General features: G+C 50.3%; 1 protein-coding gene across 3 annotated transcripts; it reads right to left on the bottom strand.

The window, feature by feature from the left end:
* Positions 1-2,087: 2,087 nt before the first annotated feature.
* Positions 2,088-24,461, bottom strand: BCL6 (BCL6 transcription repressor). 3 transcript variants are annotated; one of them, XM_059391303.1, is made up of 10 exons: positions 24,393-24,461; positions 13,679-13,717; positions 12,645-12,816; positions 10,882-11,103; positions 8,287-9,258; positions 7,546-7,730; positions 6,011-6,178; positions 4,787-4,917; positions 4,521-4,658; positions 2,088-2,707 (listed from the first exon to the last, which is right to left on the bottom strand). In XM_059391303.1, the coding sequence occupies exons 3-10, from the start codon at positions 12,803-12,805 to the stop codon at positions 2,564-2,566; spliced, it is 2,121 nt and encodes a 706-aa protein (XP_059247286.1). In that variant the 5' UTR covers positions 12,806-12,816; positions 13,679-13,717; positions 24,393-24,461; the 3' UTR covers positions 2,088-2,563. The 3 variants fall into 3 exon arrangements, with proteins under 3 accessions (XP_059247286.1, XP_059247287.1, XP_059247288.1); XM_059391304.1 differs by lacking the exon at positions 24,393-24,461 and adding an exon at positions 19,715-20,254; XM_059391305.1 differs by lacking the exon at positions 24,393-24,461 and adding an exon at positions 14,883-14,907.
* Between the last annotated feature and the right edge of the window lie 222 nt (positions 24,462-24,683).

Here is a 24,683-nt window from a genome sequence, read left to right as displayed (position 1 = left end):
TTCATGCTCTGCTTTTTAAATAAAAATTCCATATTCCCTTGGCCTCGCTTATCTCTTTAGAGATGTTTGCTTTTTTACTTAGATTGTCAATTGGCTCCAGTTTCTCTTTGATCTTCCATTTTGTTTGAACGCCCTAGGCCCACCGTCTCTCTATTAAACAGTAATGACACATAAACGAATTCATTTGGAGGCCCTCTGGGAGTGGAGGGGCCCTGGGGCAGCCTCCCTCAGGCCTGTGAATTGTCATTTCTGAAGCCTTCTGTTTTGTAAGTTCTTTTGCCAAGTTTCTATGGGAGCGAGGAGATCAGTTTCTCCCTTTTCAAAGAGCAGGGTGAGCTGAGGCCTCGAGCTGGCAAGTCCTCTAAAGTCATTTTTCAAAGGAAACCTGAACCAAAAGGCCATGTGGCTGGCAAAGGGTGGTGTGACTTTGTGAGGCTCTCTCTGGGGCTTTGGGTGCTCAGCCCCCACAGACCTCTTAGCACGTGCCCGGAGCCTGTTGCAAAGGCTCTGCCAGGGGCCACCTCTGTCCAACCACTGGCCAGAGGGCCCAGGGAGGGGCTCTGCTCCACAGCCCCACCCCACGGCCACCCAGGAACCAAGAGAGGGCGAGTGCAGAATTTCTCCTCTGGGCCGGGGGCCAGGACCATGCTTGTCCTCATTGCTTTTAGGTCTCATCAATCAAACTTGCTCCTTGGGGCTTTTTGAGGTGAAACAAAGCTGGATGCCAAAGCAAACTAGGGTTAACTAATGTCTGAATCATGGACTCATAAATTATCTAGTTAATCTAATCCTCTCATGCACAGGTTGGGAAAGGGACACAAAGGGGAAATGGTTGTCCCAAGTCACGGAGGAGGAAAGGACTGCTTTCCACCAGAGTTCTCTGGACCAAGGGCACTTCTCCAGGGACGGAGGTTTGCGTGGCTGGACATGAGTCTATATGTACCTGTCAGTCATCAATCACACAGCAGGTACCGGAGACACTCCAAAGGCACCAAGGCTGAGAAATGTATGACAGGGCCAGACCTGTTCATATTGTCCCCTGAACCCTAGCAGAGAGAAAAGAACTTTTATGAAGCCGGGAGGCAAGAGGCGCTTTCACAGAACGGGCAAATTCTCCAAGACAAAAAGATGCCTATACCTTTCATGTCAGAAGGGCTAAAAGGGAAATCACAAAAGCTTAGCCTAGAGCTTTGAGCAAAAGACAGAAGCGAGAACCAGCCAGAAAGAGAGGTGAGAGGTGGTCCATCCGATATCCCCCGCCGGAGCTCCTCCTGACCAGAGTCTGAAGCCTACAGCCTGTCCTGGTCTGGGAGCCAACAGTGGGTCCCTGCCCAGCTTCCAGGAACCAGCCCCAGTCTCAGCCTGCCCGAGACCCCAGCAGCCAGCAGCCACTCTTCTCCACCAGCCCGTCCCGCTAGGTTCAGAGCAGAGGAAAACAGACCTATTCAAGTCCTGATCCCCACAAAAGGAAATACCTCTGGAACGAGCCCACTTGACTTTTCAACATTTTATTCTTGTATTTGTACAGCTATATTTTACAACGCGGTAATGCAGTTTAGACACAGCCAAACCCTGTCTCCGGAATAGTTCTAACACAAGCATGACGCAGAATGTGATGAGACAAACATTCCCAAGGAGAGCTTAGTGAGCGACAATTTCAAGTCCCTGTGTCTGCCTACACTTCAGAAGGGATGGCGCGCTCGTCCATCACTGAAAACTTCCATGAAAAAAGGCACCGTAGGACACGTTGTACAGGTATATACAAACCGAAAACTAGAACAAAACTACACATTTTTCCTTCGGCAGCTTTTTTTGTTCTTTTTGTGTTTTTTTTTTTTTTAATACACACTTTGTAAATTGTAAACCTTCACTTGCAAAAAAATACAAATACACTGAGGCATTTTAGACAAAATATTTTCTTACTTATACAGATGCAATACTTAAAATATTCTCTTAAGTGCTCTTTCTCAATAAAGATTCTCAGATCCGTGTCTGCCTGCAGATACAAAATCGAGCCTTTAACGCAGTTTTATATTTTTAATATATCTTTTTTAGGTTTATATATATTTATTTTATATATATATATATTTATATATTTACAGCTCTGCCATATATTCCTTCACCTTTGGTTAAAAAAATTAAAGCCCTCTCTGATAACATACCGAAGTCTCTTCTTTTAAAAGAAAGCACATTTACATACAAAAGAAACATCTGTCCCCGCAAAACATATACATTCCTCATTTTGCAGACCAAGTCAAGTCAAAACTTTTGCCTACTCCCCCACTTTGATATATAAAATGGTTTTGCTTTTTGCTGACATGGTTTGCCTTACACATAGGAGAAGAAGCAATATTATTTTCTTAATGTTTTATGGCAGTAGGGGAAGGGAAGCTGCCTTGGCCCCCCAACCCCACGCCCCTCCCCCCACCCCCACCCCAGCTATGATTTGCACTAGTGGATGAAAGAGGCACTACGTCATGGGATGAAAGTCGTAAAGTGTTACAGTATCCTTTGGGTAGATTCTGAGAAGGGACTCGAATGGAAAGCATCAACACTCCATGCTTCAGCAGGCTTTGGGGAGCTCCGGGGGCAGGTCGGTGGCAGACACGCGGTACTGCACCTTGGTGTTGGTGATGGCGCCATGCTTTTGGCGCAAGTGAAGACGCAGCTGGCTTTTGTGACGGAAATGCAGGTTGCACTTCTCACACTGAAGGAAAACCAGAGGCAAACTGTTAGCTGTCACCAGCCCCAGGGATGTGTCATTGCCCGAAGACCCAGAGAAGGAGATTCTCCCTCAGAGAGATCTGGGCAGCTCATCCCTCTGGGAGGCCAGGTTGAGAATTCTGGCTTCAGCTAAGCGATAAGGAAGCGTTGTGCAAATGCCCCTTCCCTCTTTTCCAAAGTGGGGAACTGTTGCTCCTGCTTTTCCCTAGCCAAGTGCCTCATTTCGCTCCATGGGCCCTGGCTTCCCCTTCAGTAAAGGACTGAGTCGACACGCTCTGAAGGTCACTCTTCACTGGACACGGGTGCATCTAAACTTCCAGCAAATACTCATTGTAGTCTTACCGTGTGCCAGGACTATCCTGACACTTGAGCGAATTTTTTATCTGAACACAACTCCATGGAGAAGGTACTATTATCAGGCTCATTTATAGCTGAGGAAATAAGGGTATCACGAGAATTTTTTTAAAATTTAAAAAATTAAAAATCAAAAAAATTTAAGAATTTTTTAAAAAATTTTTTATAAAAAGAGGAGAACTAATTTGCCCAAGAACAAACGGCAAGAGAGAAAACATTCACTCAGGGACTGTTAAATAAGTGGATAAAAATACCTCCATTTGCAGGTTCCCATCTGTGACACAGGTTAACCATTCATTGGTTCATTCTTGTGTCCATCACTACCTACAGTGAGGCCATACACCCACCCAAGTCAATGTCATCGATCATAGTGGTTTCCACGCTGGTAAACCACAGGACTCTCTTTTCAAGTTCAACAGAAACTCAAAAGGTAAAAGAGGCGGTGGGGTTGACTGAAAGAGCACAGTCTGGACACTGTTCATTCACCTAAGGCATCTTCATCCTTCTATAGAGAAAGAAAACTGCGGTCCCCTGAGAGAGGGTCATAGCTTGCCTATGGCCCTAAAAAGGGTCCTTTTCAGAGTTAGAATAAGAAGCAGATACCCCAGCTGCCCACCAGTATCTCTCCCCTCTGTAGCAGAGATCGGCAAACTGTTTTTAACTGGGAAAGAGCTGGACAGTGAATATATCACAATGACCACTTTGCCCCTGTGGTAGGAAAGTCCTCAGGGATAATATGTAAGCAAATGAGCATGGCTGTGTCCCAATAAAACTTTGCTTAAGGTTTTAATTTTATGTAATTTGCACATGTTACAAAATGTTATTTCTCCATCTTATAGCCACTTAAAAATATTAAAACCATTCTTAGCTTATGAAATGTTCAAAAATTAGTCTGCAAGCCACATCTGGCTGAAACCCTCCTCCTGAACACTCGGATTCCAATGGCCCACTCATGGCACCCTGTCGTGTAGCTGGTCACCTGCTCCTTCTTATAATGGCCTTTTCCCTGTCTTTTTTTTTCCTTATATTACCACACTTTTCTGCGTCTGCTCCCACTCTCATGGCTGCCCCTTCCCAAACACCTAGGTCCTCTTAAGGAGACATCTCGCCCGGCACAGTGGCATACTGTGAGAACACTTAGTGTGGAATGAATGGATGACTCCAGAATCGATGTATCTATAGTCCAGATCTCTTTCCTAGGGCCCAGATCACCTGGCCCAATACCCCCACTTTAGAGATGAGCAAACTGAGACATAGCCAATGTCCAGCAGCGTGTCTGACAACCAGTCCTAAAACAGGTCTTACGACCATTAGTTCAGTGGTCATCCCCCACTGTGTGCTTGAGATTGGAGCAAACAGTTCTGCTGCCCGCCTCTCCCCCACCAGCCCTCCCCCAACCCTGCCCCGCCGGGCCAGGTGACAGCCACAAGAGGCTCACATACATGGTAAGGTTTCTCTCCTGTATGGATTCGCAGGTGGCTCTTCAGAGTCTGAAGGTGCCGGAAACGGGTGCCACAGATTTCACAGGGATAGGGCTTCTCTCCAGTGTGGATAAGCACGTGGGCACGGAGGTGGGCCACCTGAATGGAAGAGCGAAGCATGAGAGGCTCTGTTGGGGTGGGTTGTGGGCCCCCTTCCCTCACCGCCCCCTGGAGTTCCTCATCAGCACATGGAGGCCGAGGGGTCTCTTCCCTGTGGCCCTGCTCACTTGTACAAATCTGGCTCCACACGTTTCGCATTTGTAGGGCTTCTCTCCAGAGTGAATTCGAGTATGGGTTTTCAGGTTGGCTGGCCGGTTGAACTGGGCTCCACAAATGTTACAACGATAGGGTTTCTCACCTATTCCCGAAAGAAAGGGAACAAAGGAAGCCATATTTGTTGGAGGTCTCCACAGTCCCGGGTCCCTGGATCTCAAAGCCACCTGCCCTTCCGGGGCCATCTCAGCTTTCTCTCCTTCGGAAGATGTCTGATAGAGGATGCAGGGGCCTGCCAGTTCCCCGCCCTCGCCAAACACACCCATACCACCAGAGACTGCAGGTGGCCAGGGTCAAGGAGCAGGCTGGGGCAGAGGGGACACAACACTGGGGGTGGGACAGGGAAGCAGGGAGGGAGGTTCCAGGAGGCCTTTGAAACAGCTATGTCATTAGGATGATCTAACTGCAGACTTGGATAAGTCACTCTCCTTCTCTGGACCTCAGTTTCCCTTTTTGGAATCTGAGGGGTGAATTTAGATGACATAGTAAGGCTCTTCTAGCTCTTCCTTGGATTAGACTGATTCAGTAATCAAGCCATTCACCAGGAAGATACAATCAGGATGCTCTAGTTTCTCTTTTAGAACAACACATGCTTTTCCACTTTGTGGCAACAACAGCTGGATTCCATTTGCAAGAAGGTTGGGCCTGAGTCACAGTAGATGCTCAGGCTGGAGAAGCCAATAGAAAGCCTGAGCCTGCCTTCGTGGAAAGTTTCTGGGATAATGGACACATTTAAAATACCAAGAGAGAGTCAACTTTGGCCAACAATCGGGTCATTAGAAGCTACCCGGTAAAGAAAGGAATGTGAGTTGATAAGGAGCGAGCCCTGAGAGGAAATCAAGAGGCTTTTAATTTTCTTCTGAGGTTACAAAAATCCAATCTGCTTCACCTTCCTGGTTCTTGCTGCTTCACATGTGTGCTGGGATTAACCCTTCTGCCCCAGCAATGGTAGAGAAGCAGGACAGAGCGTCTCCAAGAAAAGACAAAGAATAGAGGGAGTGGTTGGGTTGCGAAGCTAAACACAACAAGGTTAGGCCCACATCCAGACCGAACAGGGCTTGCTCCCGGCCTCAGCCCCCACCGGGGATCAAGGCTCCATGCTGATTTCTCTAGGGTCCTCCCCCCATCCCACCTGCAGGAACCCTGGCCAGCTGTGGCGGGGCGCGGTAGGGCCATACCCGTATGGACGGTCTTGTGGCTGGCGAGGTTGCCCTTGTAGCGGAACGAGGCCTGGCAGCGGTCACACTTGTAGGGTTTGTCACTGTGGGTCTGCAGTGTGTGTCTCTTGAGTGAGGCCTCCTCAGAGAAGCGGCAGTCACACTCATTGCAAAAGAAGGCCCCGTTCTCTGTTGGAGGTGTGGGGGGATGCCACCGTTAGAATGCGGAAGGGAGGTAGGGCTCCAAGGCCACTCCCCTCTGCAGCTGCCTTCAGCACCACATGGAACCCCCAAGCTCCACCCACCCGATATTCAGGGTCTGTAGGCATTTTATCTTTCTGAGCATTTAGAGTCTCCATCATGGAGGAGAAAAGAGACAGAGTTGAATACTGAGGTGCAGAGGGGAAACTCAGACCAACAGCTACCCAGGCGGCCTATGCCAGCTTCAGGGAAGCTCAGCAGGGCTCCTCCTTCTTGAGAGAGCCCTGAGAACGGACTTTTCTTCTCGGTTCACTGTTTTATTTACATCAATACACAGGAGCCCTCAAGCAAGATCCTGAGCCTTGCTAAGCCTATCTCCATCTCCGTCTTCAAATCAGGATAGTCAACCCCCAGTTTGCACACCCAGAGGAGCATATTGTAGGACACAAAGCGTTCTAGGAATGTGAGCTAGAAAATCCAACAGTAGGTGGAGGCCATTAAAGGAGGAAGTAAACAGATTCACCCTGTGCCTCTCTGCATTCCACGTCCCCCAAACACTTCTATGAGACTGGGAGAGCCAACAAGAACGGAAGTAGAAATGGCCCAGAGGGAAGAGACTAGAGGCAGAGAAAAGGCAAATAGCCAGGGGGACAGACGGGGACAGTCCCTGCTCTCCAACTACATGTCTACAACCCTGTGCCAAATCTCACAGTATAAGTAACTGATTTTTCCCTTCTATGAGAACGTTTTGAAAATGACAAGTCATGGTGGCTCACCCCTGATTAGGAAAGACTGGGCTATCCTACTGCAGCCAGAGGGAAAAGATGGCCTTTTTTATCTAATAAAAACTGGGGATGCCAGTCACAAAGTGTCCAAAACTTCAATTTAATCATTCAGTCCAGCTGACCTAATTCAGCTACCATTAGCTGAGCACCTACTCCATGTTAGAAACTCTCTCGGACCTAAGGGAGATGCGGGAACAAGTAAGGCTGGCTGCTGGTCCTTACAGAAGGCAGGGGGAGCCAACACGGGTCAGTCCGAGCAGCTAGGTCCTGAGCAACTAAGAAAGCTCTGGGAGTTAGAGCCAGTTCCACAGACCACCTTGGCTGGAATGCCACGGAAAAGGCTGTTTGGTCTTTCTCTGTTACCCCAGATTAACTCCAATACCTCTTTCCTTGTTCAGGTCAACCTGGTTCAAGAGGTCAAGCGTGGGGTGACAGGCTGGTGATTCTATGTGCCAGTGACCTTCTGGTCGGGGACTTCTCCCAATCAGGGACAACAGCGTAAGTGAAATAGAAATGCAAACCCCTGGGAGCAGAGGCAGGGGCCTTGCTTATCTCTGGGAAGGGACTCACCACAGCTGGAATCCGAATACTCAGATTGGGTCTCTCCTATCTCCTCGGGAAACGTGGGGCCGGCGGTATGGAGGCACATCTCTGCATGCTGGGGGGACTGAGAGCCGCAGGACGTGCACTTGGGAGGGTGCAAGTAGAGCGGGGAGTGGCTCTCACTGCTGCTGCGGGGGGAGCCTGTCAGGGACCTGTGGGCAGGAGGAAAGAGAGCGTCAGCAGCTGGAGAGGGTAAAGCACTCCGCCTGGTCCGAAGGCTGCCCCCACCTTCCTGGGCTCAGGGGAACCCAGAGGCCAGAGCTGGGCTTGCTCCCTCTGGATCTGAGGCCACAGAGTTATCCTTAAGCCCACTTCCAAACAGTATATGCCCTGAGATCACTGGTGGGGTCGAACCAGACCAAAACCCCAACCCAGGTCAATGTCTTCCCCTCGGTACTGCAGTCTGTTGGTCCACTCAGTCCAAAGTGAGTACGAGCTCACCCTGCCACCCTAAGACCAAAGAAGCTGCCCTTGGGGTTCCTGGAACGTTCTTCTACCACAGCTGGGAGTTCTCTCTCTTGCTACGACAAAGTACACCAAAGCTTACTATGCTTCCTTACTGAGGTCAATTCCATCAATGGGTGCTTACTCCACACCCCTACTGTACCCAGTATTCAGACAAGAACAGAACATGGCCCCTGCATCCGTCAGAAGAAGTGGCCCCCGTGGAAGCCCCTGACTCCAGGCCCAGACTGCCTTTGAAAGCACCTGTTGACAATGTTATTGAGCCGGCTGGCCTGAGGGATGGTGGAGTCCTCCCCACCAGCGCTGAGCTTGGTTGGGGACTGGAGGTCAAGGCTCTCGGGCTCCATCGGTGGCTGGCAGGCTGGTGGGGCCGTGTAGGCTCGAGGGGAGAGGCGGCCCAGCTCGGCCTGCTCAGGCCCCTCCGGTTTGGCATTCTGGTTGAGGCTGTTGAGCACGATGAACTTGTATTTCTTCCAGTTGCAGGCTTTGGGGTCGGTGGGGCTCTTGGCTGGAGGCGAACCAGAGGTCTGGAGGATGCAGGCATTCTTGCTACTGCAGGACTCCGTGGGCGAGTTGGGCTGGCAGTCGGACTTCTGGGGGCTCTGTGGACTGACCAGACCCTTGCGGTTCAGGGGCGCGCTAGGGGGCTCGAAATGCAGGGCGATCTCATCCTCTGAGGAGGGCCTCTCTTCCTCCTTGCCAGCCTTGTCACAGGGGAAGTATGGGGCACTCCGGGCCGAGGGGGCAGCAGGCTTGGGGCCTTCGGCCACACCGTAGTGCATGTCACTGCGTGTCTCCTCTGGGGCCGCCTCCTTGGGGGAGTAGATGCTGCTGTGGCACACACCGGGAGAGATCTCCATGGCTGGACGGCTGTAGTCACCGGGGATAGGCCTGACGCTATCGCAGGGGTGGGCCCGCTCCTTAGGGAAGGGATTGGCCACCGGCATCCGGGCATCCCGCAGCTCTTCGTCAGAGAAGAGGAAGCTACTGACAGGGAGGTGACTGTAGACGGGATAAGAGGCCGGCGGGGTGGACAGGCCGCTGTACAGGCTGGGGGCGAAGGCTCTGCTTTCACACCCGGGGGCGTTCCTCAGCGGCAGGTTACTCTCCACCACCTCCCGACCCCGATAAGCCATGATATCCTGGGGCATCAGCATCCGGCTGTTCAGAAACTCTTCACGGGGAGGCTTGAGGGCAGGCACCATCTCTGCTTCACTGCAGGAGAAAACAGAGAGGAGACACGGGCCTCCGAGTGAGAACTGGTGGACAGAGGACCTTCCGAGAGACTCGGGCGTACGTAGCCACATTTGTGCTTGGTCAGCCAGACATGAGGGCTGTGGCTTGGGAAGAGGGAAATTCTTGCAGTCACAAGGCTTTTATGCTAGAAATCTAACAAGCTGGGACACAGCGCGGGAGACTGGGCCCAGACAAGAGCAGCGAGTCAGCCACACAACATGTGCCCGCTTAGACCTATGATCCCATGTTTAAGCCACATTCTGTGTATATGTGCGTGAATCTGTCATTCTTCAGATATTAGACAATGTAAAGCTTTCAGAGCCCTTATTTCATCCATGCAAAATCCTGCAAGGGAAGAAAGGCATTACTGTCTTCACTTTACACCCATGGAAATGGAGGCTCAGGGAAGGAAGAAGTTACACAATGCATGTTCAGAGGGTCACCGACGAACCGGTGCCCAGTGGGAGAAAGGACTCACCCTGCAAGCTGCCTAGAGGCTTGGAGGCAGCTTTCTTTGGAGGACAGGCAGCAGCCAGACCTGCTTTCCAATCCCAGCTGCGCCACTTAGTGGCAACAGGACCTGGAGCAAGTTACTTAACTGCTCTAAGCACCAGGCCTGACCCAGAGAAAGTACTCGAAAATGACTGCGATGATGACCTCGCTACCATTATCACCCATAGGAGACAACAAGCTCTCGCTACACAGACTTGAAGGGACATTATGCGGGCGAAAAGTAGGTCAGCTCAACATGATCACAGTTAACAGAGCTAGAACCAATGAGTGAAGGTTAAGGGAGCCAGATTTCAACTCGCCATAAAGAGGAGCTTTCTAACAGTCTGAGGTAGACAGCAAGGCTCTGGGAACACTGGGTTCCTGGCTCCTGGAGGTGATCAAACAGAGGCTGGAAACACTTCTGTTTCAGAAGGGAGGGAATCATCTTAGAGCAGCTGAATCAAACACGCTAAAAAAGTCAAGTCCCGACTTTCTGCTCCACTTAGCAAAGCGTTTTGGTTTTTGGGCTCTCAGGTCCCCCTCCCCACCCTCTGCCTGCCTTAAACGATGGGCATGTCTGACCAGCCCTCAAAGAGGGGATCAGACCCAGTGAACTCAATTTAAGTCCATAAATGTCCTCTCTCGGAGGAGCAGGGCAACACGAAAGATGAGGAAAGCAGCGCACAGTCTGGAAGGGGAACTAAGGCGCATATGTAAATCATTAGAATAGAAGTCGAAAGAACTGAAACACACATGCAAATAGTTAAAATGGGAGGAAGCTCTAACGGACAGGCAGGCGGCTCAGGGATACAGAGGAAGAGCTGAGGGAGGAAGACTGGCAATCGTAAAAACATCCACAGAGGAGCCCGCTTCCAAGCTTGGCCTGGCAGGATGGGTGGGAGGAAAGGGCCCATCCAAGGAATGGAAGAAAGCAAGAGGGGATTGAATGCATAGGGCATATCTGGATAGCAGTGCAAGAATTAAGAAGGCAGAAGTGTGCAAAAGCTAGGGGAACTGTAGCCTGTGGCATATTGTAGAGGATACGTATGCATTACCAAGGATTTCAGGTGCCTTCCACTTCCAAGGGCTCTGCCCTCAGCAGCACCTCACCTGGCTTTGATGAACTTCCGGCAAGTGTCCACAACATGCTCCATCTGCAGATACATGGCCGTGGCCATGACGGCCATGATGTTGCCCTCCCGCAGGTTGAGGCGGGAAGTGTACATGAAGTCCAAGAGAATACAGAACCCCTCAGGGTTGATCTCGGGATCCAGGTTGATCACACTCAGGTTACATTTGAGCTGGTCCGTGAAGATGCTATAAAACAGGCCACTGTAACACAAACACACGTGTCACAAGAACGGAGGAGACTGGCGGTCAATTACAGTCAGTGTCAAGGCTTGTCTCCTCTCCCCTGGGCCTCGCTCCAGAATTTCCACGGCCATTAATAATAACTGCCATTTACAGACGGCTTACTAAACGCCAAAGAGTCATTAAGCACTTTACATACATTATCCTGTGTTCCTCACAACCTTGCAAGGTAGACATTACCATTCTTCCCCTCTACACATGGGGGAACCCAGATCAGAAGGCAAATGATGTACTAAAAGTCACAGAAGCTATTTTCCTTATCATCTTAACTGCATGGATTACCAGAGTGAAATGTGCACTCATTTGCAGTAACCATTTTTAGTCTATAACTTTGAGATAAGCATTTCTCTTCCTATTCCAACACACAATCCTTATTTTTAAAATGCTATTGTCTGTTTTTAGAAACAACTTGGGTATCGACGACAAATAAATAAAATGGTGCCTATGTCTACAGTCTACTGATTTTCTGCAAGTCTGGAGACCTTCTCAAGGTCAATATTCCTGGGAGACAAAAGTTAATCCTCAGGCTGTACCTCCAGGGACCTTGTTGTCTGGTAGAGGAAAGAGGGCTCAATTACAAGTCAGGATTCAGGCTGGCCTCTCAATTCTGCTTGTTCTGAATGGGTTGCCAGAAGTGAGCCTGGCTTTAACCAGTAAGGAGCTGTGCAACCTTAGGTGAGATACTTAACCTCTCTGAACCCTGGTTTCTTTCCCTGCAAAGCAGGAACAACAGCGTCCATCCGACAGGGTCGTGCATGCCTGGCCCAGAGGAAGCACTAGGTTAGCATCTTCTATTACTTTTACATCTCCATAAACCTCTGTTCTTGCCACTGTTAAAACACAGGTGTTTGCTGTAGATGTTGGGTAAGCTCTCTCCTGGCAAAACTGATCCCCGACTTTACATCAGCTCACCTATCTGTACCTTCGTTTTATTGTCTGTAAAAGGGAAGTAATTATGCCTCTGTAACACGGAAGGCTACTGCAGAGATCCAGGGAGATGAGGTAATATGAACCAGCTCCAAAAACTCGAAATACTCGACCAATAGGAAGAATCGGCTGGCTCTTTCTCCCTAACTCTCTCTCACACACACATAGCCTGAAACACCCGTGGAAAGAGAGCCACGGGATAAAATACATGTGGTTCAGAATCAAAGGACAAAAGACTTCAAATTCCTTTGCTTCAAATACTGTAAAACCCCCTTTCACATCTCCTTTCTTCACTGGTTGACTGAAGTTATTCTCTGTGTTTGTCCCAAACACATCCTTTCTTGAGACAGTATACCATTTCTGCTCCCTCTCTTCCCACAGAACAAAACTCTTCTCTACCATGTGTTCATTCACTCGCTTCCTGGGAGCCTACTCCTCCAGGCCACACGCTGGCAGTCTGGAGACAAACGCGACGTAATCCCAAACACAGCAAAAGGCCCACACGACCTGCCTGGCCGCCTGCCCACACCACCGCTGCCCTCTTATACGTCCATCTTTCCTCTCCCCCCCCTTACCTGCAGGCCATGAGGACTGTCTTATGGGCTCTGAACTGCTCACGGCTCACCACGATGACAACATCAGTCAAGATGTCACGGCTACGGAGGCGATTAAGGTTGAGGAGAACGTCACTGGCATGGCGGGTGAACTGGATACAGCTGTCAGCCGGGGAGGCCATTTTGTCTTCACCTGGAAAGAAAGGGGTCAAAATCTCATGAGTTCTCCAGAACCCGATTCCTGCTTACCGGGGACGGGTGGGGGGGGGGGGGGGGGAGGTGAAGACAGACAGCGCAGCCTGCTAACACATGGGCTGCACACCGAGGTGCTTGTGCTTGGTCTTGGACCAATTTGTGGGCCCATCCCTGTGCATTACTGTTCACATCTGTAAGATGGGAAAAAAAAAATCTTTCTCTAACAAGTTGGACTAGAAAGCCCTTTTGGGGACAGCAGTAGTGAATGAATATCTGTAGAGTGCTTTTCCCACATACCAAATACTCTGCCAAGCACGGAGAAGCAGTGAGTGTGTGACAGGGAGAGAAACCACGATTTAAAGGTTAGCCCGCCAGCTTTATCTTTTGCTAGCTGCGTGACTTGGGGCAGACTGTTCACTGTTTCTGGGCTTTGGTTTCCCTAAATGGGAGAAGTACTACCTATGTGGTTGTAAAATTTAGAGATCTGTGCCTGGTCCCTAGTAGGTTCTCAAAAATCGCAGTTATTCTCGTCAGGATCTCATTTCATTATCCCAGTCACCATCTGTTCTTCCTCCTTTAGGCTCTCGCATTGTCTGAATGTACTCCAAGCTCCTAGCACACTGCTGGTGCATAGTAGGTGACTACATTGGCTCTGAACTCCAAAATGAGTGAGGGAAGGAATGATCGTACAACAGTTAAGATAGTCTTACACAGGGGTAAATGGGTGAGGGAAAGGGAATCGGCTATCCTTTATCTCCACTAACGAAAAGTGACCAACTTCACGGCAACACATGTATCAGCAAAGTCAAAAGAAACAGTTTGTCCACAAAAGTTTAAAGCATATAATTAGATTTACTTACCCAACGCCTTGATTCACAGTCCAAAATTTTGCTTAAAATCTGCAAGGAAGGGAAAAAAGCAAACAGAAATTGATTCCATGAATGTTAGATTGTCCACTATGGTCTTATTTTAGGACACACGTACTTAGTTTTACTTTGATAGCTGCAGCCTGCCAGCTGGAGCGGTTTTACCACAAGCTAGCAAACATTTTTCCAGCTCTACTCTTACGGAAACAACAGGCACCCGAAGCTATGCGATAACCATATTTTTGCCCTGAGCACTGGGAACACAACTGCATACACTAATCATATGTACATATACACATAGAGTTCCTTTGTCAAAGTAGAAGATGTATGCCGTCCAAAGGCCACTTGTGTTCATGGGACAGAAAAATATAAGAAAAGTGGTTCTTTCAGTAGTAATGAGAATGATCCTTTGGGGGCCCAAGAACTCTGAAAAATTTCCAAAACCTGCTAAAATATTATCTTTAGAGTTTAAAAATGATTTCTCAAGGTCTATTGGAGTCAATACACTTATCCCTATTTCACTGGTGATGAAACGGAAGCTCAGCGATTTAAGTGGCTTGGGTAGGACAAAAAGTCAGTAATTCCTGACTGTCTGATCTTTTAAGACTAAATACAGGATCTGCAGAATACACCCAGAGATGGCGTGACTATGCTTTCCTTGAGTCTTTGTCTTAAAGTTTCCTCTTCTTTCCCTCTGGGGTTGAAGACCAGATATAGGGCTACACACTTCCAAGCTTGTGCTCCCCCTACTGGTAAAAGAGTTAGCTGCGTGCTTTAGCTAAGAACTGGCCCAGTAGCACTCATGACATATGTACTTGTTCCAAATTGGTTTCTCTAAAGCATAATGATTTTAAAGCACAGGTGTAAGACTCTCACTTATGATCACATGTGGGTTACAAAACAAAACAGTATCTGAATCCTCTTCCACTCCCCCCATCCTTTTTTTTTTCCCCCTAAGCATAGCCCTTAAGAGCTATTTTCCGGGTAAAGGGGCCTGAGGCCAGGGAGGTCACGTTGGGCCACATAGATGGTTAGTGGCCTGGCCCAAGGTGTTCTGGCTCAAATTCCTGTCCCTTCTCCAAATCAGCCTACGTGCTGTAGAACATGCAAGACAGCACCCTAATGTGGGTGAATCTCATTTTTAAGTTCCTTCCCCCACACAAACACTTTGCCCCCATTCCAGGCTGCTGAATCTTACCAAAGGAGCTCTCTAAAATGAGAGGTTTCCTTGAGTCTGTAACCAAACATTCTGACATTTCTCTGTGGTCCCAAGTGCCAGTCACTCAATCCCATCGGCTTCAAGGTTAGTGTGTGCATGTGAGTGAGTGAGGATGAGGGAAGGGAATGGGGGAAGGGAGAGGACAGGAAGAGATGAAAGAACCTATTTCCTCCTCTCCCATCCTAACTCAAGATGGGCAAAGAGAGATACATTAGATCGGTCCTAACCAAAGTTCAGTGATTGTTGCCGTTGAAAAAGAAGGCTAAAGACACACTTGAGTTTCATTTATAAACCATCTCCTCCTCCCCCATGAAAGACGTCCCTGAACACTTCTGAAACACCTAAAGCTGTCCTTTAGCCAGCTTCAACCACCAGCTTGCTTGTGAATTCCCAGTCACAGACTTTGGAATCACTGGAAGCCCAGATTTGCAATTTCACCTTGGCAAGTGGCAAAATGACTCACTCCATATGTAGATTGAAACAAACAAACAAACAAAACATTCGCCATTCCCAGGGGTCTACTTGTCAGCCTGGCCCTGGGGATGGGCCATCTCCATCCTCTGCCTCTGCCCAGCTTGGTCAAAAACAAGTGCACACACACTGAGGCCCACATCCCTATTAAATCCACTCTTTCTTCCACCAGCTCTAGCTTAGGATGCCTCACAGCTAGTGAACCTGTGTTATGGTGGATGTGGGAAGCTGTGTCTCCCTCCGGATGCTCCAAGTGTGGAAGCACCTAGCAGCCGCTTTTCTTCTTACCGGCCACCTGGCCCTTTCCCATCTGTTACTGTATGGGATCCTTGTAACAGCCCTGATTAACTGAAAAGGTCACTGAGGCTCCACCCGACAAGCCTCGTCCAATACTGGAAGCTAATCTTCTGCAAAGTCCTGGACAAACTCTGTGGCCTAGCTCCAGCCATCCCACTGATGCTACACGCAATACTCGTAACACAAAACAACTGCCAAGAGAGCAGGGCTGTCGAAGAGAAAACTGAACTGCAAGGACCCGGACTGAACTCTCTGGACCCCAGTCCTGCCCCCAGCCGCAGTGACCACCAAGCCAGACCTCAACTTTGTCTTTCCACCCACACACTTTCTCTCTTCTGCCTTTTCAAACTCTCTGGACTTGCAATTTGGCACCTTGAGGAGAAGGCAGATTTTTTTTTTTTTTAAAGAAGTTGGAGAATAAAGAAAGAGGGACCCTTTCCTTTAAAAAAAAAAAAATTAAAAAGAAAGGAAAAAGGGCAGAGAGAGAAGACAGCAGAAGGGGAAGACGGAGAGACAAGAGAGGAGGTGAGAGAAGGACAAGAGGCGAGGTTAAGAGCGAGAGCGAGAGGGAGCCACTACCAAAGGCTTCATCCATTCTTTCCCCAGTCCCCGGCTTCTCCACTCTGCGGCCACTAAGCAGCCCTTTCCTGGCGCGCGCACACAGGGACACAAACCCGAATCCTGCGCTCCGCCGCAAGCCCGGGCTACATTGCCCACCCCGACCTTACCGTACCTGCCCGCCAGGGACCGCCCACCCCCGGGCGTTCTGCGGGCACCGCTGCCCATCTGCCGCGAAGACCCCCGCGGGCGCGTCGGAGGCCCCGTGGTGAGATCGTGTCAGCCCTTAATTTGGTTACATTCAAATAAAACGTTTCGTGCACTTTGGTAGCTAACATTGTGTGTGCTTTTTTTTTTTTTTTTCCTTTTTTTTTTCCTGTTACGCCGTCAAGGCAGGGGGTAGTGAGGGGAATGGCACAGCCCTCTCATTCCCGGAATGTAGTCGATCTCAGCTCAACGGATTTCACAGAACACTGCCTATCGCCGGCTCCAACGAGAAGTAACTTTCCAGGAAGCTGCCGGCCCCCGACGGCCGCCAGGATCGCCGCCTGCGCCGCCAGGGCCGCCGGGGATTCACCCGGGGAGGGGGGGCCGCCCCGGGAGGCTCGCGGGGAATAGGCGCACTTTCCTCTAAATCCCTCGCCCGCGCCCTCCAGGACTCTGAGTTCACCCGGTCCAGCCCTTCCTCATAAGTTTTATAAATGGGGAAAGTCGCACAAGTTAGTAGCAGAGTCAGTCTAGAACCCAGGAATTCGAGTCCAATCGGAGATTTTATAACTTCAAATTGCCCAATTCTGGCCTTTGTTTGCCCGGTGCGTCATTTATTTATTTTTGCTTTTTGCTTGCCTCCGCCCCCTTTAAGAGGATGGTTACGCCAGGCATCAAGGTCAAAGAGGTGGGAGTCCATAGGACTGAGGGTCTCCATCCTGCGCGCGCCAGACGACTTGTAGGAAAACCAAACAGAAAGCCCCTTCCGCCTACGTTGGCAAATAGGGGAACCCTGCTAGGCTCGGTTTCCGCCCAAGTCTTTAGAATAGGAGCTGCAAGGCCGAACCTTGCCAGATTTCGGGATTTCGGAATCGGATTTCTCCGAAACCGTAGAGACGCGGTTAGGATTCCGCAGAGACCGGGGCACTGACCCCAGCGCGCGCAAGAGAGCCCTCCAAGGTTGGCTTGCGTTCTCTTGGGCCTTCCTCAGAATTATAAACCCTGGGCGAGTTCTCCTGATTGATCCTAGTAGTGGGCTCCGAGAGGGCTTTTTCGGGGCTGGGGTTTCGAAAGACGCAGTACGTAAGGCCGCAGTCCAGTCCTAAAACTGGCGGGTGGCGTCACACTGCGCCGCGCTTCACATCAGCAGCGGAGGCGGGGTCAGGGCGGTTGGTAAAGACTGGGCCTCCTCCGCCTCATAAAGCCCTACCTTGAAACTTTCTTATCCCTTCGCCCGGTGGAATTAAGGGGAAAGCGAAGGTTGAAATTTAATATGGAATGGAGTGAGTATCTAGGAAGGGAAGTGAAAATTAAGTACATGCGCTTATTGGAAATTAGGATTCCCGTGGTTCCGGGAGCTCAAACCTAATCATGTCCTACCGCTGCTAAACACTAGAGAGAGCCCTCCATCAAGGCTTGAAACCGACAACCCCCATGTAGCTCCGCCTCTCCTTCCCATTGACCTACTTTAGACACTGTCTCCAGATTTGGAGAATGCCTCTCGCACCACCACCACCACCCCGCCCCTTCTCTAATCCCGCCGGCCCCTGGATTATTGGTAATCTAATAACTCCAATAACTCGCCGAGAAATCCGAAGGAGAATCTTGAAGCGCAAAGCACTGTTCAGGGGCAGGATCTAGGAATTTTGATAAGGCTGGAGCTGCCCTAGTGAAACCAGCATCAGGGCTCCTGCAGGAGCGCTCCCGTTCTGCGCAGCGGCTCAGCTAACTAGCCGCTCCAGTTTAGCCGCGGTGGTCCAGCAGTAGGGGGTGGGGTTAAACCGCGCCTCTGTTTTTGCTTTAAGAGTGAAACACTCTTCGCTCTCTTGACCGGGAGAGGGGCGGGAGGGCCGAGGAGACGACAATAAATGAAAGCGAATTTGATAACACGGTAGGCTCGGCAGTCGCTTTGGGTGACCGAGGTGTTCGGGGACATTATGTCCTGACTTTATTTCTATCACGTTTCCTGCCAACAGAGCTCTTTCAAGCCTGCAAGCTTCTAGGAAATGCAATAAAATAGAGGGATGTGTTTTATCATCAAGATCTGAAGAGGAGCTGCTGAAGGGACGCTCCCCATGCGCCCAGCTCGCGACAGCCTTCCAGAAAGAGCCGGCAGACAATGCCAGCAAACCGCGTCCCCGAGCAAAGATATCTCGGCTATCCAGGCTGGACTGGGCTCAGCCTTTGCAAAAAGGCTGCCGGGGGAGGGGAGCGGCATGATGTCCCCAAGCAAACAATGCCTTTAAAAATCCGATCTGGACAAAAGTCAGCCAAGGTCTTTATTCACGTTAATGAAGATGGAAGGCACTAACTGTCCTTGGAAAGCGATGAGTCAAACTTGACCGCTCTTCAAACACATCCCCAGATTCGTTTCCAACCCGAACAGAGGCGCGTTTCTCCAACGCGGCCTCCGATTGCTCCCGCTGTGGGAGAGGCTGAACTCGATTCCCTCAGAGCAGGGCGGTGGAGACGGCATCTCCCGCGAGTGGGCGCGCCGGCGGCCGTCGCTAGGGGTCGCCGGTACTCCTACGCGCCTTTGCCACCTTAAGTTTTGAACTCCGAGAAAATAAAACTTTGCTTGATAAGCAGCTATTGTGGCCCAAATTCTATTAGGACTACACCCTGCCTGTCCACATGAACGCCCCATCCCCGACACACACACACACACACACACACACACACACACACACGATCTCTGCCCAAGCCACTAAGCAGTCTGGAAGAAAGGGGAAGATGGTGATTCAGAATCCAAATGCGAGCCTCGGGTGCAGCAAGGTGTATCTCTGCAAGTGTAGGGACTGGGACTTAGTCACCCACTAACACAGGCACACTCCTCAAGATCTGGGACCCCCCCCCCCCCACCCCTGAGCACTGCGGTAGGCTTCCCTTATCTGTCACTGAAAATCTTATGCTGTACTTTCTAAAACTCCTCCAAGACATCTGGGGTACTGTTTCCAGCTATGATGACCTGAGACATTAAAGTCATGGGTCTCTCTTACTGCTGCTCCTTTCTCTTAGATACTTCAAAGGAGCAGAGATAAACTTGCCTTTGACTTTAAGTCACTGACTTGGAATTCAGAAGGTAAAACTCTGGTCCCGGTTAGGGTTCTAACTCACCAGCAACAGGCGCCCCGCCCCTCATGAGGCCGCTTGTTTTCTCAACTGTCCGAGAGTTTTATGTCCTAGAGCCTCCATGCGTCTCTCCACTACCCACTTCACCCAGGGAGACGCCACAGCGACAGAAAGCGTGTTCAAAACGGGTTATCTTATTATCTTACTCTCTTAGTGGAGGCAGATTCCACTCGCTGAGCGACGGTAGGCCGGGCAAACATATGAAGACTTCCGAATTGTCATCTACCTTTCCAAAATGTTGGAGGTCAGATGTCATCTTCATTGGATGTTGCCCTCTTCTGTCAGTCCTAGCACCTGGTAGGGATACTTGGAGACCTGAAGGTGACAGAGTCGGTCCGCCGCCCTAGGCGGGGGGGACTCCGCTACGATTTACCACTAGGTGGCAGACTCGGTCCGTTCGAAAATCACCGCGCAGCCACAGCCTTCCACAACCGACTGCCCCCCACCCCCACTTTTTTTTTTTTTTCTTTAATCTGTTAGCGGGAGGAGGTTGCTTCTATAAGCAACGCTGCAAAGCATTTAATTTAGTGGATGTAATTCCGTTCTTCCCGATGCTCACTCCTCTAGCAACCAACCACAACGCGGTCTCTGGAGCTGCGTTCACGTATTATACGTTGGTTTTTCCAGTCCCAAAGGCTGAATGTATTAGAAGGGAAGGAAAGGGTGCGCTTGTCTTCAAAAAGCAGAACGGAACTCGAAGGTATTAGGCGAGCTTCTTGCCAAACACTGGTCCAACAGCAAAGAAAGTCGGGAATAAACTCCTGATCCCCATGGAGAAGAGGGGTCCTGGAGGCTAGGGCAGGGTTCTACCCAAGCTTACAGCGCTCAGTAAAGGCGGGGGGTGGGGGGGTGGGAGGGGGTGAGTTTGGTCTTTTGGCGGGGCTGCTGCTCACAGACCCGGAGGCGGGGAGGACTGGGAAGAGCCATTCCTGGCTTCCAACGGGGCGAAGAGAAAGGGGCCGGCTTCGCCACAACACAGCACCCTCGTTCGGATCACTGCGGCGGCATTCCCACTTGTTGCGCAGTGCAGAAAGCCGGCACGCGCCACAGTACTTCGACTCCCAGAAGGCTCCAAAGCCAGCTACAGACCAGCTTACATTGCCCTTCGCCATCCACAAACCTCCGTCCCCAACCCAGCTGCCATAGACGCGACCATCACCGCCGGCAAAACTACAGGACTTCCAATCACTGGTTGGTTTTTACACCAAGACATTCTTCCTTATCTCAGTGTCAGAATGGCAACAGAATTCAGGTGCTCTGAGAAGTCAAGTCCAAGGGGGAAGGAGGCTACCTCCATCTGGAGAACTCACGTACTTAAAGCCTACTAGGCAGCCCCCCCCCCCCCCCGCCCCGCGCGCGCGCGCGCGCACACACACACACACACACACACACACATAACCACACACACAGGAACTTCTTTGCCTCTTAGGACACTATCCTAGCTGGAAAGCAACACTTTTCCACCCCATTTGAGAAATCAACTACAAAGTCCTGTTTTAAAAGTTGGCTTTATCTCCCCTTTCTAAAGAAAAAAAAAAATTCCTCCTAAGGTCATTTCACAATGTTTTTCAAATATTTGACTTTTGCAAACAGAGAGTTTCACCCACCAAGGGGTGGCGCTGCCGCACTACCTCCTCTGAATCTCTTCAAGTTTTTCACAATAAAGTGGGTTGTGAGTGTGGCTACCGGGCAGGGGAGAGAGAGGGAAGGAAGGGTTTTGACATCTAGTCCTGGCTACCATTTACTCAACCAATAACTGGAACTCTTTAAGGCTCAGGAAACGACAGCTTAAGAGTTAGAGTCCCATCCCTGTCCAGCAAACCCAGAATAAACTGGAGAATCTTTTCAAGAAAGCATGGGGTAAAACCCTGCACAAGTGAGCGCAGAAGAAAAGGCCAACTGGAGAATTCCCACTTCTGGCTTCCTTCTCTTCAGGCTCCCCAGTTTACCAACAGCTTCTGGCCTTACCAACAGCAGACCCTTAAGATAAGCCAATGCTTGGGCCTGAAGTATTGGAAAGTCTTCCAAATAGGATATTGGAAACTTCTATTTATAAGTGGGGGGAGGAGGAAATATTTCCCATCTACAGGTTTCTATTTCAGCCTGAGGACCCAACTGGAGTCATTTTAGCAAGGGAATGCCCATCTCCTGGCGCCCTTCCTTCCATTTCCTTCTGCCCCAGAGACAATATTCTTTCTCCTTAACCAAAAAAAAAAGGTATATATTTTAAAGCAAGAATGTGATTTCACCTCATTCCTTTGAGCTCATGTTTGCTACCTCCAGGAATAGCGTGTGGACTAGGGCCAGATGAACTTCAACTTGGGCTGAAGATTTACGAGGTTCTGTTCCAGTGCCAAAGGCTCTTGGTAGTAAATAGTGAGCAAAATAGATACCTGTCTCCTGACAGATCTTGCCGGCCCCCCTCTTATTTTTTTAAGTTATTTATTAAAACCACACACACCTTGCAAAGAAAAAGGGAAACTGGCAGTCTCTGTAGAGGAAGCCAGTGGCATCGCTCAGAGCCACAAACTGTATTTCTAAACAGCCTTTTCCCTGGTTCCCTCTGTCCTGCCCCAGTTTTTTTGGCTTTTTTTTTTTTTTTTTTTTTTGAAAAGAAAAAAAAAAAAAAATTTTTTGATTATTTTTTTTTAAAAAAAAAAAAAAAAAAGTAAAGAGCCATAACATTTTCCTCCTGGAAACTATAAACTGAATGGAAAAAAAAAAAATCCACAGAAGATTAAATCAGTTTCCTGTGGCTGCTGGTGGTGGGGGGATAGATGACCAGCTCTCTCTCTCTGTGATGGACAGGGACCCAGTAACAGCTCTGTACTTTCCGTACCCTATTTGGGGTTCTTCTCCAGGTTCAGTTGCTGGACCCCTACCACCAACTCTTAACCACTGCAAAAAGGGGCACCCCATTAAAGGGGTATTTTCATTCTTTTTTTTTTTTTTTTAATCTATTGGGTTGTGTTTTTGTTTTCCGTGGAGTAGCTTCGAAACTCATTATTGTAACACTAGATCCATTTTTCTCCAGAGTTCCAATAACACGGCATCATAAAGGCAATGCAATCCACAGTTCTCAAGACACTGACCACGGTCACTACCTCTCGCAGCAGGGTGGCCCCTAGCTCCCGCTGCCCAAGAGCGAAGCCCATTTCCGAGGATCCAACTCCCCACCCGCTCCCGCCCCGGGCCGCCGCCGCCGCCGCCTTCCCCCATTCTTACTCCCTCGAGGAGAGCCACAGGTTGCAAATCCAACCAACCTCGCAAAACGTTTTTGCAAAATCACTCACAAAGATCTCCCTTTCTCGCCCGCGCCCCCTCCTCCCTTGCCGGGTCCCTCATCCAGGGCTACAGCGTGCCCTTCTCTCCTCCCGGGTCTTGCACGTAGGAACGCGGGCTGGGGCTGTTTGTTTTTCCCCTCGCCCCTAGCAAGGACCTCGGGAACCTGAAGCCTGACGTCGTCTACTCTCCGGTCTGCAGTTGTCTTTTTACAAAGCTCGCACCATGGGAAAAAATAAAACAAAATTAGGAGAGGCGGGGGAACAGCCATTGGGAGCTAACACCGAGTCACGCAGCGCCCAAAACACAAACACCGCGACCGCCAGAAATCCCGCCACCTTCCCGCTCGGCTGGGCCGTCCTGTGAAGGTTCCCAGAGTCCCCGCACGCTAAACCGCACCGCAGGTGCAAACGCGCACCCCTTTGCCACCCACCCCCCAAATCCCTGTCCCGCCACCAGTCTCTCCCCTCAGGATGAGGAGAGGGAGCGCGCGGGGGTTCCCGACTCCCTCGACTGCAACCAAGAAAGAATAATTTTCAAAGTATTCAACATCCCCGCCCCCAGGCAAGCTAAACCTCCCCCAAACACAGGGTAAGGGGACACCAAAGGGGTCCACCAAAGGGGACACCAGAACACTCAGATCTCGTTAGGAAGACCGCGGATCTAAAAGGAAATAGTAGAAACGATACTTCAACTGGGCTTAAGGGGGGGGGGGGGTTTGAAAAACAAAACCGGAGGAGTTCGCTTGCATTTTTCCTCCCAAATCTCGGCTCGGAGGCAGGGAATCTAGAGGAGCGAGGCCGGTGGAAGGGAGCCAGCGGGGCGAGCGAGCGGGCAGCCTCCCTCCTCGCCTCCCGGAGTCACCGAGAAGGACGGGAGAGGAGAAGGAAGGAGAGGCGAGGGAAAGGAGGAGGGAGGGAGGGAAGAGGAGGCAGGAGCGAGGGAGCGAGGAAGGCAGTTTGCAAGCGAGAAAAGAGGGAAAAAACACAGCCGCCCGAATCCAGCGAGATCACAAGCCGTACGCAAGCAGCAGCAGAAAGAGCGAGAGCGCGAGCGCGCGTCCTCTCCGTCGTCTGGGGCCAGACAGCCCCCAGACTTGCCCGGAGCACCCCCCAAACACTGTCTCGTCCTCTCGGCTCCGGCCGCCCCCTAATTCCCCTCCTTCCTCTCCTCCACCTCCTTTTCCAAAACCAAAACAACACAAGGGAGGGTGGCAAAAGCCTCCCCAAACCGGCCGATTCACTCAAAGACAACAAGAATAAAATAACAAATATATAAAAATCTATATCCTAGAGTGGGAGAGACGTGGGACTAATCTTCGGCATTTATTTTAACACCTGACAGCTAGAATAAATAAATATATACATTTATATCAATAGATACACATAGGAAACTTGGAGCCAAAGCATTTGGCAAGAGCGGAAAAAAAAAGAATTAAAAGGTAAAATAATGATCATGAGCAGCGGCGGCGGCAGCGGCACCAGCGGCACCAGCGGCGGCGGCGGCAGCAGCAGCAGCGGCAGCAGCAACAGCAATAATCACCTGGTGTCCGGCCTTTCCTAGAAACTTCTTGCATCACCACTTCTAAGAACCCCAGTTCTAAGAATCAACAGAGCTCAATTCTCGGAATTTGAGCTGCGGACTTTACCACTGCTACGAGGCAGGGGAGGACTCGGTGTCAGCTCTCCGGGACTTTTGCCTCTCTTAGCCCATGGAAAGCCCTCAAAGCCACAATATTTTTCCAGTTCCCGGAAGATTTCGAGGTCCTCAGCTGCGGAGCGTCTCGGATTCGGAGGTTCCGGTTCGAGGCTCGAGGGGCCAGACGGCGTCCCT

The sequence above is a fragment of the Mustela nigripes genome, chromosome 2 (assembly GCF_022355385.1).
Source record: "Mustela nigripes isolate SB6536 chromosome 2, MUSNIG.SB6536, whole genome shotgun sequence".
Taxonomy (NCBI): Eukaryota; Metazoa; Chordata; class Mammalia; order Carnivora; family Mustelidae; genus Mustela; species Mustela nigripes.
This window is presented reverse-complemented; position numbering and strand designations above follow the sequence as displayed.

Coding starts and splice junctions, on each gene's coding strand:
- BCL6 (XM_059391303.1), bottom strand. CDS start 12,805: ATGGCCTCCCCGGCTGACAGCTGTATCCAGTTCACCCGCCATGCCAGT. Junction 6,179..7,545: donor GTATTCGGATTCCAGCTGTG/GTGAGTCCCTTC, acceptor CACCTCCAACAG/AGAACGGGGCCTTCTTTTGC. Junction 2,708..4,520: donor CAGGAGAGAAACCTTACCAT/GTATGTGAGCCT, acceptor GTTTTCCTTCAG/TGTGAGAAGTGCAACCTGCA.